Genomic DNA, 14,264 nt, shown 5'->3' on the forward strand with positions numbered 1-14,264 from the left:
AGCGGGTGGGGCTAGCGGAAGTGCGTGAGGCTGGGATCTACTGTGAGGGTGTGCCAGGGACGGGTCTGGTGGGAGGGTTCGGGATTTTTTTGAAACGGGTGGAACTGGGAATCTGGTGGGAGGGTCAGGGGTCTGATGGGCGGGGCCAGGAGCTGAAGGGAGGAGGCAGGAAGGGTGCGGGGCGAGGGCCGAGAGCTGAGAAGTAGGGGCCCAGGCGAGGGGGCGGGGTCAGTGGGTGGGGCCGGGAGAAGTGGGCAGGACTGTGGGCGGGGCTAGGCAGGGCGGAGAGTGCAAGTTCTGTACGGGTACAGCCGAAAGGGGCGGTCTGTGGGCGGAGCCGAGAGGAGGGGGCAGGGCTAGGGACGGGTCTGGGCGTGAGGGGGCGGGGCTTGAGCCGCGGTGCTGCCGCTGCGGAAGATGGCGTGTCTGCTGGAGGCCCCAATGCGGATGAGTGTGCTTTCGGTGAGTATGTGATCGTCCGTTCGCATCGACTCGGCCTTCTTTAGGCCTAGATTGGGCTGTGATCTCTAAGTGGATGGTCGACATGGTCTGGTGTGGGAGGTGGGCGGTGTTTCCATGCCCCTGCAGCTCCTGTGTTTTAATGTTAGACCTCCGGGAATAGAGCTGCAGGTTTGGGCCTGAGAGTTGCTGTAAACCTGCCTCCTTTAAAATATAAATCGCTAGCTTCCATGCATCCCTCTGACCGTTTAATATTCGATACGCAATCGTATAAAATTGGATGCATTTAATTACACATTGTGCCTTTGTTTTAAACTTTGTGTTAAAATCTAATTGGGTTCAAAGCGGACATGTTTATTAATACCGTATCCATGTTTACACTTGCTATTCGGCACTGGCCATTCCCTTAAATCGCAATTTCTTTAATTCAGAAACGAGCAACTGATAAGAGTAGGAATAGTCATGTGCGACCCAGAAGGAGGAGGCCATTTGGCCCGTCCAGTTCATGCAGGCTACCTGGAACAATCCAGTCAGTTCTGTTCACCTGGTCCTGCAAGTTTATTTTACTTTAATGCCAATGAATTCCAGTTTGATATCATTTATTGTCTCTGCATCCGACACTTCTAGGCAGCAAGAACCAACTCTTCACGACTAGTGCGTTAAAAAAGTCCTTCCTCACATCCCAGAAAAAAAAGTTCTTCTAATTGTGTAAATATGTGCAAATGAATTGGGATGGATAGTGATTATTTCCTGCATCCATTGCCACTTCTAAGTTCAAAGATCTTTATTAGCTGCCTGAAAATGCTTCACTGCCCAGAAATCTGCACATTACAGGCTGACTTAAACGTTGAAATTAAATTTATGTAGGAACAGAACTATTTGTTGAGAATCCAAGTAATAAGAATAAAAAAATGAAAATGATAATTGTGCATCAATGGTTGAACTCTTGCTTCTGAATCGAGTGTTACACTGTTGGAAATGCTGAAGATAGTTTTGGAGTTTCCTCTGAGGTGGGACAAAAGGATCCAGTATACTGAAGGAAAAGCATAGAGCACTTCTCCTTGATATCTAGACTAATGTTTATCTGACCTGAATCAGGTTTTCTGTGACAAAGGCAAAGGCAATCTGTTCCTCCTTGTTCTTCTCAACTGACCTGCAGCCTTGAACACAATACAATACATCACATCACCCACTACTTCTATCCACCACCTCCTCTCTCCCCCTGTTTATTTCAGAATCTCGTCCCACTTCCCCATTTCTTAAGAAGGGTCTAGGCCCAAAACGTCAGCTTTCCTGCTCCTGTGATGCTGCTTGGTCTGCTGTGTGTGTTCATTCAGCTCTACACCTTGTTATCTCAGATTCTCCAGCGTCTGCAGTTCCTACTATCTCTGAAACACCTTCCAGTGTCTTACCACTCTCCGTAGCGCGACAGGACTATACTCACATGGTTTCAGAGAATCAGCTCTCTGTTGTCAGAGAATTACTATCGTTATCTTCTCTTCATTTTTCTGCACAGTCACCTCTGTTGCCCATCTCTCCCTCTTCCTCTCTTTTTCATCCCCCAAAGGAATTTATCTTTGATTCACTTTTAATTTTCATTTGCACGCTATCTCAACAGAAACATCCAAAACTATATCAGTTTACATAAGTGTACACGGATAATGCCAATTTCTATGTCACCAGCATCTCTGTAAATTGTCAGACTGCATATTCATATGTAGCACCAGACAAGGAGATGTCTTCTCCCATTAAATATTGGAGACAATTAAGTAATTGGCTGTCTTTGAGTGATGCTATAAACTCCCTTTCCTAACCACTACCCTGTTTGTTTGAGGTTTAACTTTGCAACTTTGTTGTAGGTAGCCACAAAATGATCTGTCAGGTGCACAACTGCCATCGTTAAGGCTGCAACTTCTGTTTACATAACATCATCTAATGCCTCACTTTGGCTCCTCCACTGCTAATACTGTCATCCATATGTTTATTGCCTTTATTTAAAATTCTTATCCTTGTTTTCAAACTCTTTAATGTCTTAACCTCCTATGTCTGTAATCCTCCCAGCCTCCCAGAGATATCTGTGCTTCACTAATTTTGGTTTGTAGCACATCCTCAAGTTTATTTGCTTTGTATTTGTGTTTATGCTCATACCCTCAGCAGTTGAATTCATTATTGAGCCATCACAGACACGACATCTTCTGTATTGTGACCATTCTGTAGTTTTCAACCTCTCTATCTCATTTTCCATCTCTTATGGCATTCCTTAAGATCCACCTCATCAACCAAGACTTTGGTCATCTTTCCAATGTCACCTTAAGCCCATAAGATATAGGAGCAGAGTTCAGCAATTTGACCCATGAGTTTGTTCTGCCTCTGTCATGGCTGCTGTGTGTTTCAACCCCATTCTCCTGCCCTCTCCACTTACTATCCCTGTTAATCTAGAACCTATCTATCTCTGCCTTAAATAGTGGAGGTGTTGGTCCACTAGTGTTATCACTGCAGTATTAATCCAGAGCCCAGATAGTGTTCTGGACAGCTGGGTTTAAATCCTACTTTGAGCATATTTTTAAAAATTCATTCACAGGATGGTGATGGTGAAATTTGAATTCAATAAAACTTTGAAATTAAGAGTCAGTAATGACCGTGAAACTATTACTGATTGTCAGAAAAACCCATCTGACTCACTAATGTCCTTTAGGAGATAAACTGCCATCCTTACCTGGTCTGATCTGTATGTGACTCCAAACCCCCAGAAATGTGATTCATTTTTAACTGCCCTCTGAGTAATTAGGGATGGGCTAGGAATTGTCTAGCCAATGATGCCTTCATCCTGTGAATGAATTTTAAAAAAATACGCTCACAGTCTTGCCCTCCACAGCCTTCTGTGGCAATGAGTTATCCCTATCGCCATTCTAAAGGGTTGTCCCTTCCCTCTGAGGCTGTGACCTCAGGTCCTAGTCTCTGTTACTGAGGAAACATTTTTGCCATGTCCACTCAATCCAGGGCTCTCAGTACTTTGTAAGTTTCAACAAGATCCCTCCTAATCTGACAAAACTCCATTGAGTACAGATCCAGAGTCCTCAACTGCTCCTTGTATGACAAGCCCTTCATCCCTGGGATCATTCTTGTGAAACTCCTATGGACCTCCTCTAACACTTGGACGTCCTTCCTCAGATAGAAGCCCAAAACTGCTCTCAATATTCCAATTGCAGTCTGACCAGAATCTTGTACAGCCTCAGCAGCAGTCGGAGGCTTGGGGACCGCTTTGCAGAACACCTCCGCTCAGTTCGCACAAAACTACTGCACCTCCCAGTCGCAAACCATTTCCACTCCCCCTCCCATTCTCTTGATGACATGTCCATCATGGGCCTCCTGCACTGCCACAATGATGCCACCCGAAGGTTGCAGGAACAGCAACTCATATTCCGCCTGGGAACCCTGCAGCCATATGGTATCAATGTGGACTTCACCAGTTTCAAAATCTCCCCTTCCCCTACTGCATCCCTCAACCAGCCCAGTTCGTCCCCTCCCCCCACTGCACCACACAACCAGCCCAGCTCTTCCCCCCCCACCCACTGCATCCCAAAACCAGTCCAACCGGTCTCTGCCTCCCTAACCGGTTCTTCCTCTCACCCATCCCTTCCTCCCACCCCAAGCCGCACCCCCCGCTACCTACTAACCTCATCCCACCTCCTTGACCTGTCCGTCTTCCCTGGACTGACCTATCCCCTCCCTACCTCCCCACCTACACTCTCTCCACCTATCTTCTTTACTCTCCATCTTCGGTCCGCCTCCCCCTCTCTCCCTATTTATTCCAGTTCCCTCCCCCCATCCCCCTCTCTGATGAAGGGTCTAGGCCCGAAACGTCAGCTTTTGTGCTCCTGAGATGCTGCTTGGCCTGCTGTGTTCATCCAGCCTCACATTTTATTATCTCAGCAGCATATGTCTGCTCTTATATTCTTGCCCTCTTGAAATATTTATGATAGTTTTGGTTCTCTATTTTATTATTTTAAATGCAAATTGCATTTGCCTTTCTAACTGCCAGCTGAATTTGTGTGTTAACCTGAAGAGAATCCTGAACTAGAACTCCTAAGCCCTTTTGTGCTTCACATTTCTGAAGCCTTTCCCTGTTTTAGAAAATAGTCTATGCCTTAATTCTTGCTGCCAAAGTGCATAACCACACACTTTCCCACATTGTTTTCCGTCTGTCACTTTGGCGTCCACTCTCTTAGCCTGTTCACGCCCTTTTGTAATCACCCTTCTTCCTCAGCAATACTATCCCTGCAACCATCTTTGTGTCATCTGCAAAAGCAACAGTGCCCTTAGATCCTTTTAATACAACTATTAATGTATAATGTGAATAGTTGTGGTCCAAACACTGATGTGGCTTGGTGTCTAATTTTTGTTTTATAAGACCTCTGTGAAGCTATTATACGTTATAAGCCATTACTTATTTATGGAACATTACTATTTGCAAATTGGCTGTCATGTTTCCACATTTCTCCAGTGACTACAGTTCTAAATCACACTATTGATTACGGAGAGCTGTGAGATATCCTGAGGCCTGAACCACGTTATATAAACAAAAGTTTTTATTAAAATTGTAGTTAAACATAGTTGTGCTTCCACAGTCTTTGAGGAGAATTAGTTGTTTCTGGTATTTGATTTATCAACTTATATTAAGTGACATTTTAGTATGATGATGGGCTGCCATTTAAATTATTCATACCTGAGATTTTAGTGGAGGGATTTAAGTTTTTGTGAGCATGTTGGTATATGTCTGCAAAAATAAATCATACCACATAAACATGTAGCTTTTTGAGTTTTATTTTGTCATTTGTTTGCTGGTGGCAAAATGCAATCATTGAAGTGATGTTTTTGCATGCAGAGTAATGTAAGATGAGAATTGCTCAATTGCAACCTGCTTTGGAATCTTGGAGGCCCAAATTTCATAAACAGTTTGACCTAACTTCTTTATCTGAAGCCTATCCTTGCCCACCCATATTGGGAACAAATTCAGCCTGGACTGTTATAAACTATTTGACTGCAGCAGAAAGATTTGAATATTGAGGCAGTTTTTTTTGTGTTTTATTTTCTTTAATTATCCTCAATGATTTCAGGTTAGAAAAGAGAAGGTTGACCTGGAATCATACCCCAGACAGTGGCCTTTGGCTGTAGTTGCAGTTGAATATTCTGCCTCTGACCTCACTTGGAGAGCTGGTTTAGACGTGATTGGCTAAATGGCTTAAATAATGGCCATTTGGGGAAGGTGGTGTTGGCACACCTGCCTGAAGGTCAACATCTTCAGTAAAGGAGGGGAATAATTGTTGAGAAAAGCAAGTTAATATATTGTCTTTAATTTGAATCTACCATAATAATCAAAGTCAATGCACAACATTACAGTGGTGCATTACAACTAGGGAATTGTAAAATACAGATCAGAGAGGATAAATTTATTTGCACATCCCATTGTTTCGTTGCATTAAACTGTTCTGGATGCAGTTACTTTATCCATAAAATAGAAATAGTACAAGCTCTTTCTTCTCAAGATCATTGTTGTTTTCAATGGGAGAATAGCAGATAAGCACTGATTAATTCATTTTTATGACTAAACTTGCCGAGTAAACCTTCTGTTTGTGATTTTAACAGAATATTGTTTAAAATAACTATTGAAATGATATTGGAACTGCTAACTTTTCCTTCTGCAACTGTGATTATGCATTGCAGTTCTGATACACCAGAACTAAAGAATAACATTTGTAAAACGAGTTTTCAGCTAGCCATTGTTTAGTCAATATTCTTCATGAAATTGCAAATTAGAGCACAGGAACCTGATTCCAATTTCTCAGCTAGCCCTAGTTGTAGCATGTATCAGTCACCTTCCAGAGAATATATAATCTAACTGCAGCCATCTGAATGTTGACTGAGCCTGCTTTGAATTCTAAGTTAGAATGATTGTAGAGTTCTTTCTAGAGTAAATGTTGCTGATCTATGCAAAATTTTAGCATTTTCAGCTGCGTGGATAATGCAAAAGATGTTGGTAACTCTTCATTGGAAAGTATGTTTAACAACCTAATGTTTACATCTTAGACACACTAGCTTTGTTTATGCAATTTTCTGGTTCTTAATTCTTGAGGTGCTATTTCTAAGATTAAAGAGCATGCTGTTTTCCAGTGCACATTTTAAGGATTTCTCTTTTGGTGGTCATTGTCACTTAATTCTGCAGTTTCTTGATTTTCTCACTACAGAACAGCAGTACAGTGGAACACTGAGTGTAACAATGAAGGTAAGAAAAAGGGACAGTAAAATAGAGAACTAAAACTGTCATAAATTGTTGCACTATATATTGCTAGGAGCATGGCAGTTTATTTTGGATTACTTTTGGGGAGTTCAAGAGGCATCTTTTCTCAATTAGGTATGACAAAATTGGATAATTCACAGAAATTAGTAAAAAGCTCTTCATTTCTTACTTGGTCATCTCACTGCAGATCATATTATTTCCTCAAATTGCACTGACATTTTAAATTTAAGCCAAGTTATAATACAATGATGTGTTAGATGCGAATGCTGTTAATAAATGATATTTATTCTTTCATCTCATTAATATCTGCTAAAGGGTAAGATATTATTCTATAGTCCAACAGCATTTACATGGTGGTTGGAAGTATCAGAGCAGTGCATTTCTTTGTAAAGGATCTGGCAGTATAATATCTTCAAATAGGTAAATGACATTGCTATTGTTCCTTTGCTAATTAAATTGTTACATGACAACCAATGTGCACATGCATACGAATACTGGGCTTGTATATTGAAAATAAATCAGTGCAAACGGAGTGTGGCATATCATTTGCATTGCTGTTACTTTTATAATGACATGGACTAACAAATATAAAACAATGTCTGGTATTGTGCACATCTGGTCAGTTGTAAATTGTTTTTTGGAAAATCGGCAATAACTTGGCTGAGTCATGTAACACTAATTTAAACAATCGTGGTTCAAAGCTTACCAAAATCTAACAATAGTTATATTACAGAAAGAGTCTATTTGACCTGTTGTGTCTGTTCTGGCTCTCTGAAAGAGCATCTCGGCTGGTCCAACTCCTCTGCCTGATCCGCTGGTCTTGCAAATCTTCTCTCTTCGAGTGTGTTTCCATTTCACTTTTGAAAACTAGAATTGAATCTTCTGATACTACATTCAGGTAGTGTGCCCTAGGCCCTACCCACACAAAAATGTTTTGCCTCATGATTCTTTTCGTCAATTATCTTAAACTTGTGCCCACTGGTTCTTGAAACTTCTGCCAATGGAACGGTTACCATCTGTCTGCTGCTGCACCCTTTGTGATTTTGAACGTCTTTATCAAAGCTCTCAATTTTCTCTCAACTTTGAGGGGAATTGAGCTATAGAGGTTAAGTGCAAGTGTAAATGATCAAGGGCTAGGAATATGCTTGCTGCTGGGATGGTGTAGATGTAAAACGTGCAAAACCAGGCCAGAGCTTTCTGTGAGATAACAAGATGTAGAACTGGATGAACACAGCAGGCCAAACAGCATCAGAGGAGCAGGGAAGCCGACGTTTCGGGTCGAGACCCTTCTTCAGAAATAGGGGAGGGGGAAGGGCATTCTGAAATAAATAGGGAGAGCGCGGGAGGCGGATAGAAGATAGATAAAGGAGAAGAAGGGTGGAGAGGCGACAGACAGGTCAAAGAGGTGGGGTTGGAGCCAGTCAAGATGAGTGTAGGTGGGGAGTTAGGGAGGAGATAGGTCGGTCCAGGGAAGATGGACAGATCAAGGAGGCGGGATGAGACTAGTAGGTAGGAGATGGGTTGGGGCTTGAGGTGGGAGGAATGAATAGGTGGGAGGACAGGTTAGGAATGCAGGGACAAGCTGAGCTGGTTTTGGGATGCAGCCAGGGGAGGGGAGATTTTGAAGCTTTGTGAAGTCCACATTGATACTATTGGGCTGTGGGCTTCCCAAGCGAAATATGAGATGCAGCCTTTGCATTGCATTGCTTTTTAGGGAAGGAGTATCTTTCAATTCTTCCTTCAGTGATTTTTGTGTGTTGACGATTTGTAATGGAGCTGATTTATGAAAAATTGTTTGATTGGTTGAATTGCCTTACCTTGTTTCATACTTCGTATTTAGCTGAGCTCTACAAATTTTAATTTCTCAGCTAATGCAAGTCACAGTGAATCCTGACTGAATTAATGTCTTTAGTTTCAATTCTTAAGTTGTTTGTAACCTGGCACTTTAAGCTTTGATATATAATTTGTGAATCGGATTGAATTACAAATCTACCAGATGTAATTTGTTTTTTTAGCACCCTGTAAAACATTCATACAAGTTTGTACAAATTCCTGTGTTATTCTGACACTGCTCAGCCATTTGTTTTAAAAGTACATTGGCAGAAATTTTTATCACTTGAAAACAGTAAATTACATGAAATGATTCGGTTATTTTGTGCAGAGGGGAGAAAAGAAATTCAGTTTCGTTGACCCTGCAGTCCACTGACCAACTTCTGGGAGCTTGTCTCAAAATTGGGGAGCTGTCTCATGGATTAGTCAAGCAATAGTCATACTGTCAGAATCATGCCTTACACACACAGTCCCAGATAACAACATCACTGTTATGGGAATGTCCTGTCTGACTAGCAGGGCAGACCCTGCAGCTGTGATGGCACAATGGTATACAGTCGGGAGGGGATTGCCCTGGGAATCCTCAGCATTAACTATGGTCCTGATGAAGTCCCCTGAATGGGTACTGCGTTGTGTTGAGCGTGACTTGGAAATCTGAAAATAAAAGCAGAAAATGCTGATCTCAACCTCACCAGCCTGTCTGTTGCAGATGTACCTATCCATCATAATATCAATAAAAGTGACCACTGCACAATCCCATCTTTACATTGAGCATACACTCCATCACCTTGTGTGACACTATCACAGCACTGAATGGGGTAGACTTCGTACAATTCTAGCAACTTGACAGAGTATTCATGAATTACTATAGCAGCAACAGAATTGTACTTGAACAATATTATGACATATCCCCCTTGCTACCATTACCATTATGCTGGATGATCAATCCTGGCACAATGAACAGTGCAGGGAGATCATGCCAGGAGCAGTACCTTAAAAAAAAACAAGGTATCAACCTTGTTGAAGCTACAGCACAGAGCTACTTGCGGGTAACCCTTAGACAGGGTTAGATGATTCTATAACCAACAGGTCAGATCTGTGCTCTGTGGTCTTGAATGGTGGTGGACAATTTAACAATTCCCTTGAGGAAAAGGATTTGCAACTATCCCCATGTTCAATGATAGGGGATCCCAATGCATCAATGCAAAAGATAAGGCTGATTCAGTTGTAATGATCTTTATCAGAGCCTCAAGTGGATCATCTCTCGCCTCTTCCAGAGATCTTCAGCATCATTGATATCAGTCTTCAGCCAATTTAATTCACTGCCTGTTGTATCAAGAAATGACTGAAGGCAGTGGTTATTGCAAAGGCCACAGACCCTGACAAAGTCCAATAATATTAGTGAAGCCAGGTGCTTCAGAGCTTGGTGCAGCACAACATAAAGTTCCAAAGGTGTTCCAGTATTTCTACAACACTAGCATCTATATTGAAGATTTCCAGACAATATTGAAGATTTCCCAGGTGTGTCGTGTCCACACAAAGCAGGACAAATCCAATCAGTTACTGCTCCATCACTTTCCTCTTGCTAATCAGTGAAGTGATGGAAGGGGTCATCAATAGTGCTATCAAACAGATCTTGCTTAGCTATGACCCGCTCACTGATGCTCAGATTGGGTTCTGTCAGGACACTAAACTGATGACCTCATTACAGTCTTAGTGCAAACCTTGACCGAAGAGCTGCATTTCAGAGGTGTTCTGAGAGTAACTGTTCTTGACATCAAGGCCATGTTTGATCATGTGTGGCATCAAGGAGCCTTAGCAGAACTAGTGTCAATGTGTGTAGGGGGAAATCTCCCCATTGGTTGTAGTTGAACTGAGCGCAAAGGAAGATGGTAGTGGGTTTTGGAGGTCGGTCATTTCTGCTCCAGTGCCTCTTTATAAACATTCTCAGGGTAGATATTTTTTAATCAACCTGTTCAGAGATGTTACTACGCACACCTGGAGCAGGTAGGACTTGAACCCAGACCTCCTGGTCCAGAGATAAGAACTCTACAACTGTACCACTGGAACCCTACTTTCCTGGCTGTAGTATCCCAGCCGCAATTGTCTTCAGCTGCCAGCTATCATTCATCACTATCCTCCCGTCCATCGTTGAGTCAGGGTGGTGATGTGCAATCAGCAGCATACAATGTTCAGCACTATTTACAAATGCTCACATACTGAAGCAATGTCCGTCTAAATGCAGCAAGACCTGGACTCTGTTTGCATTTGGGCTGACAAGTGACAATTGATGTTTGTGTGACATAACTGTCAAATAATGACCAAAACCAACAAGGCAGAATCTTACCGTCAGCCCTTAATGTTCAGTAGCATTGCAGAGGCTAAATCCCCCACTATCAACGTTCTGGGAGTTACCACTGACCACAAACTAAACTGAACTTGCCATATAAATACCATGTTTTCAAAAGCAGGTCAGAGGCAGGAATCTTGCCTGGAGTACCTCACTTCCTGGCTCCCCAAATCTTGTCCACCACAAGGCACATGACAGGAGTGTGATGGGGTTCTCCATACTTTCCTGGATGAGTGCAACTTTAACAGGATTCAAGAATGTGACACTGTTGAGGACAATGCAGCCCATTTGATTTGCATCACATCCATAAATAATTAATTCTCTCCATGACTGACTGTCTGTTGTGGCAGCATGCACCAACTTGAAGATGCACGGCAGAAATTCGCCAAGACTCATTGGACAGCATCTTCCAAATGCAAACCCATTATCATCCAGAAGGACAAAGGCAACAAACACATGAGAAGACCACCTATGAGTTTGTTTCCAAGGCCTTGACCATTCTGTTTTGGAATATGTTGCTGCTCCTTAAGTGTTGGATGGTGAAAAATCCTGGAACTCCTTCTCTAATTGCACTGTGGATGTATCTACACCAGATAGATGGCAGTGGCTCTGAAGGAAAAGTATGGAAAGACAATAAGTGCTGACCCAGTTAGCAACGACCATATCCCATGAGTGAATAGAAAGAAAATGCATATTTATGAAATTGAAAATTTAATAATTCAGTACAGTGATTTAAATTAGCTTAGGTGTAAATACTGTTGCATATATATTTAAAACGTACTGAAGTATTGTGTGGCATTTGCATTATTTGATGTACACTCGGATTTGTAAGCAGGTGAGTTGGACAAGGTGGAAAGCTCTTTCAAAGGGCCAGTACAGCCACAATGTACCAAATGGGTGTCACCTGTTTTTATTTTATCATTCATTGAGATTGTGATTTCCGTGTCTGCGATAAACACCAATGAATTTTGAGGAGACACAATGAAACTGCTCAACCCATTTGCAACCTTACATCTTTTAAACAGCTACTGTTTAGTTGAAATAACATCCCTGATATCCTATATAATGGATACCCATAGACTGATCACAACTTCTCTTTGGATCTGAGCAATACTGTAAGGGATACAAGGGTTGCTCTATAGCTTGCCATCTAAATCTCCTGAGGTTATGTTGGTGGTATATTAGGGCACAAGATGTAGCAATCCAAGACAAATTCCCATTGACCTATTCTTTTTGTGTAACTATCTGTTTATCAAGTTTTTGTGCAGATTATCATTAAACTTTGTGATAGTCTCTGCCTCAACCTTTCCCTGTGACAAAGCATTTCGTACTTCACTAATCAAGAATGAAGATATTTCTCCAATATTAACAATTCCGAAGTAAAACATTTTTGGTACTTTCTGAAAATCTGAAACATAAACAAAATTCTGGCAATATTTAACAGGATTGGTAGCCTATATTCCTCCTCAAATTGGATCACGGTAACAACTTCCAAAACCAGAAGTCAGTGCAGGGAACGGCCTTAGCACGCCAATTGCCATATTTGAACTGTTGGAGTGGTTGTGCAATCACATTTGCTTAAACAGGACATGCTTAGAGGTTAAAATAGTATCAGAGATAATGGGAACTGCAGATGCTGGAGACTCCAAGATAATAAAATGTGAGGCTGGATGAACACAGCAGGCCAAGCAGCATCCCAGGAGCACAAAAGCTGACGTTTCAGGCCTAGACCCTTCATCAGAGAGCTCTCTGATGAAGGGTCTAGGCCCGAAACGTCAGCTTTTGTGCTCCTGGGATGCTGCTTGGCCTGCTGTGTTCATCCAGCCTCACATTTTATTATCATGCTTAGAGGTTGATGGCAGTGTCTGAGGAGACAGAAGCAAAGTTGATGTTTTACATCAGTGACATTTCAACAGAAAAGCCTATTCTTCACTTTTAAAACAGACATTTAAACTAGCATCACTTGCATAAGAGAATTTGTAACTTCTGTCATTGTATGCAGAAGTTTTTCAAATTTTATTTTCAAAATGACTGGCACTGATTTTTACCCCACGTTTCCCAATTTTAGGCTCCTTAACGAGTTTTTTTTAAAAGAACAGGATCATTTATGGGATGTAGGTGTCACTGGCTGAGTCAGCATTTATTGCCCATCTTCAGTTGCCTTTTCAAGGTTTTGGTGAACAGCTTTCTTGAAGTGCTGCACTCTATTTCATGTAGATAGAACTGTAATGCAGTTCAGGAGGGATTTTGAGGATTTTGACCAAGCGACACTGAAGGAATGACTATTTCCAAGGCCGGTGGTGAGTTGCCTGGAGGGAAACTTCCAGGTGGCAGTGCTTCAGTGCGTTTACTGCACTTATCCTTTTGAAGGAACCTGAGTGAATTTCTGTAGTGGGTGCTATAGATGGTACATGCTGCTGGTCCTGAGTGTCAGCGCTGGTGGAGGGAGTGAATGTAGATGTCCCAACTAAGACTTTATCATGAACTGTGTCAAGATTCTTGAGTGTTAAACCAGGCAATTGTGGAGACTTGTGCCATGTAGATAGTGGTTAGGGTGTGACGAGGTGAGTTAATTGCTGAGGGTTTCCTAGACTCCAGCTTGCTCTTAGCAATAGTACTTAAGAATATTCTTTCATTAACCTGTTTTCGGATATGCAATGACGCATGTCTGGAACAGGTAGGACCTGAACCCAGCCTTGCTGGCTCAGTGTGCCAAAACAATCCTAATTAACTTCAATTTTTGGTCAGTGTTAATCCTCTGGATGTGGATTGTTTCGGGTTGCAGGGATGAAAGTGCTTTTGAATGTCAAGGGGCAATGGGTAGATTATCTTATTGGAGATGGTTATTCCCTGGCACTCCTGATCTAGCCTATACCCCCATGATACCTTGAATACTTCCAACAAGTCACCTTTTAATGTTCTACATTCTAGACAAAAAAAGCCCTAACCCTTTAGAGTTTCTGCTGGCTGCGGATAATAATTGTCTTTAGTTTTGGAATCAGTCACAAAATCTGAATGTGTTAACTTAATTTCATAATACAAATAGAAAAGGCTGGAAATTCTCAGCGGGCCTAGGAACATCTGTGGACTCAAACAGAGTTAATGTTTGGGTTGATGCCCTTTCCTCAGAACTGAAAGATATTAAGATTTAAGTTTAGGAAGGTGCTGGTACAGAGCAAAGAAGGCAACAAAGAAATAAGATTGTGCAGAGGTATCAATGGATACAGCAGAAAGCTTACCAGTGCCTGCTGTCTAAGAAAGTCAGTACTAAGTATTAATTGTAGGAAATGGTAAGAACCTCAATTTCGGCAATACTATATGTGGAAG

At 41.9% G+C, this 14,264-nt stretch overlaps 1 protein-coding gene across 6 annotated transcripts in view; it reads left to right on the forward strand.

The window, feature by feature from the left end:
• The window catches only part of armc8 (armadillo repeat containing 8), a 93,252-nt gene that overhangs the window by 478 nt on the left and 78,510 nt on the right, over positions 1-14,264 (forward strand). For 2 of the 6 annotated variants that reach the window (XM_059647140.1, XM_059647145.1), the window contains exon 2: positions 6,705-6,742. The exons of 1 other annotated variant lie outside the window; for it this stretch is intronic. Coding sequence is in view for 3 of the 5 variants with exons in the window: in XM_059647145.1 (XP_059503128.1) it covers positions 6,737-6,742 (6 nt within the window). In the remaining 2 variants the exon portion in view is untranslated. Of the gene's footprint in view, positions 1-360; positions 463-6,704; positions 6,743-14,264 lie in introns of those variants that run through there. 3 more of the 6 variants (XM_059647144.1, XM_059647142.1, XM_059647141.1) reach the window with 3 other exon arrangements.

Source organism: Stegostoma tigrinum, chromosome 7 (assembly GCF_030684315.1).
Source record: "Stegostoma tigrinum isolate sSteTig4 chromosome 7, sSteTig4.hap1, whole genome shotgun sequence".
Taxonomy (NCBI): domain Eukaryota; kingdom Metazoa; phylum Chordata; class Chondrichthyes; order Orectolobiformes; family Stegostomatidae; genus Stegostoma; species Stegostoma tigrinum.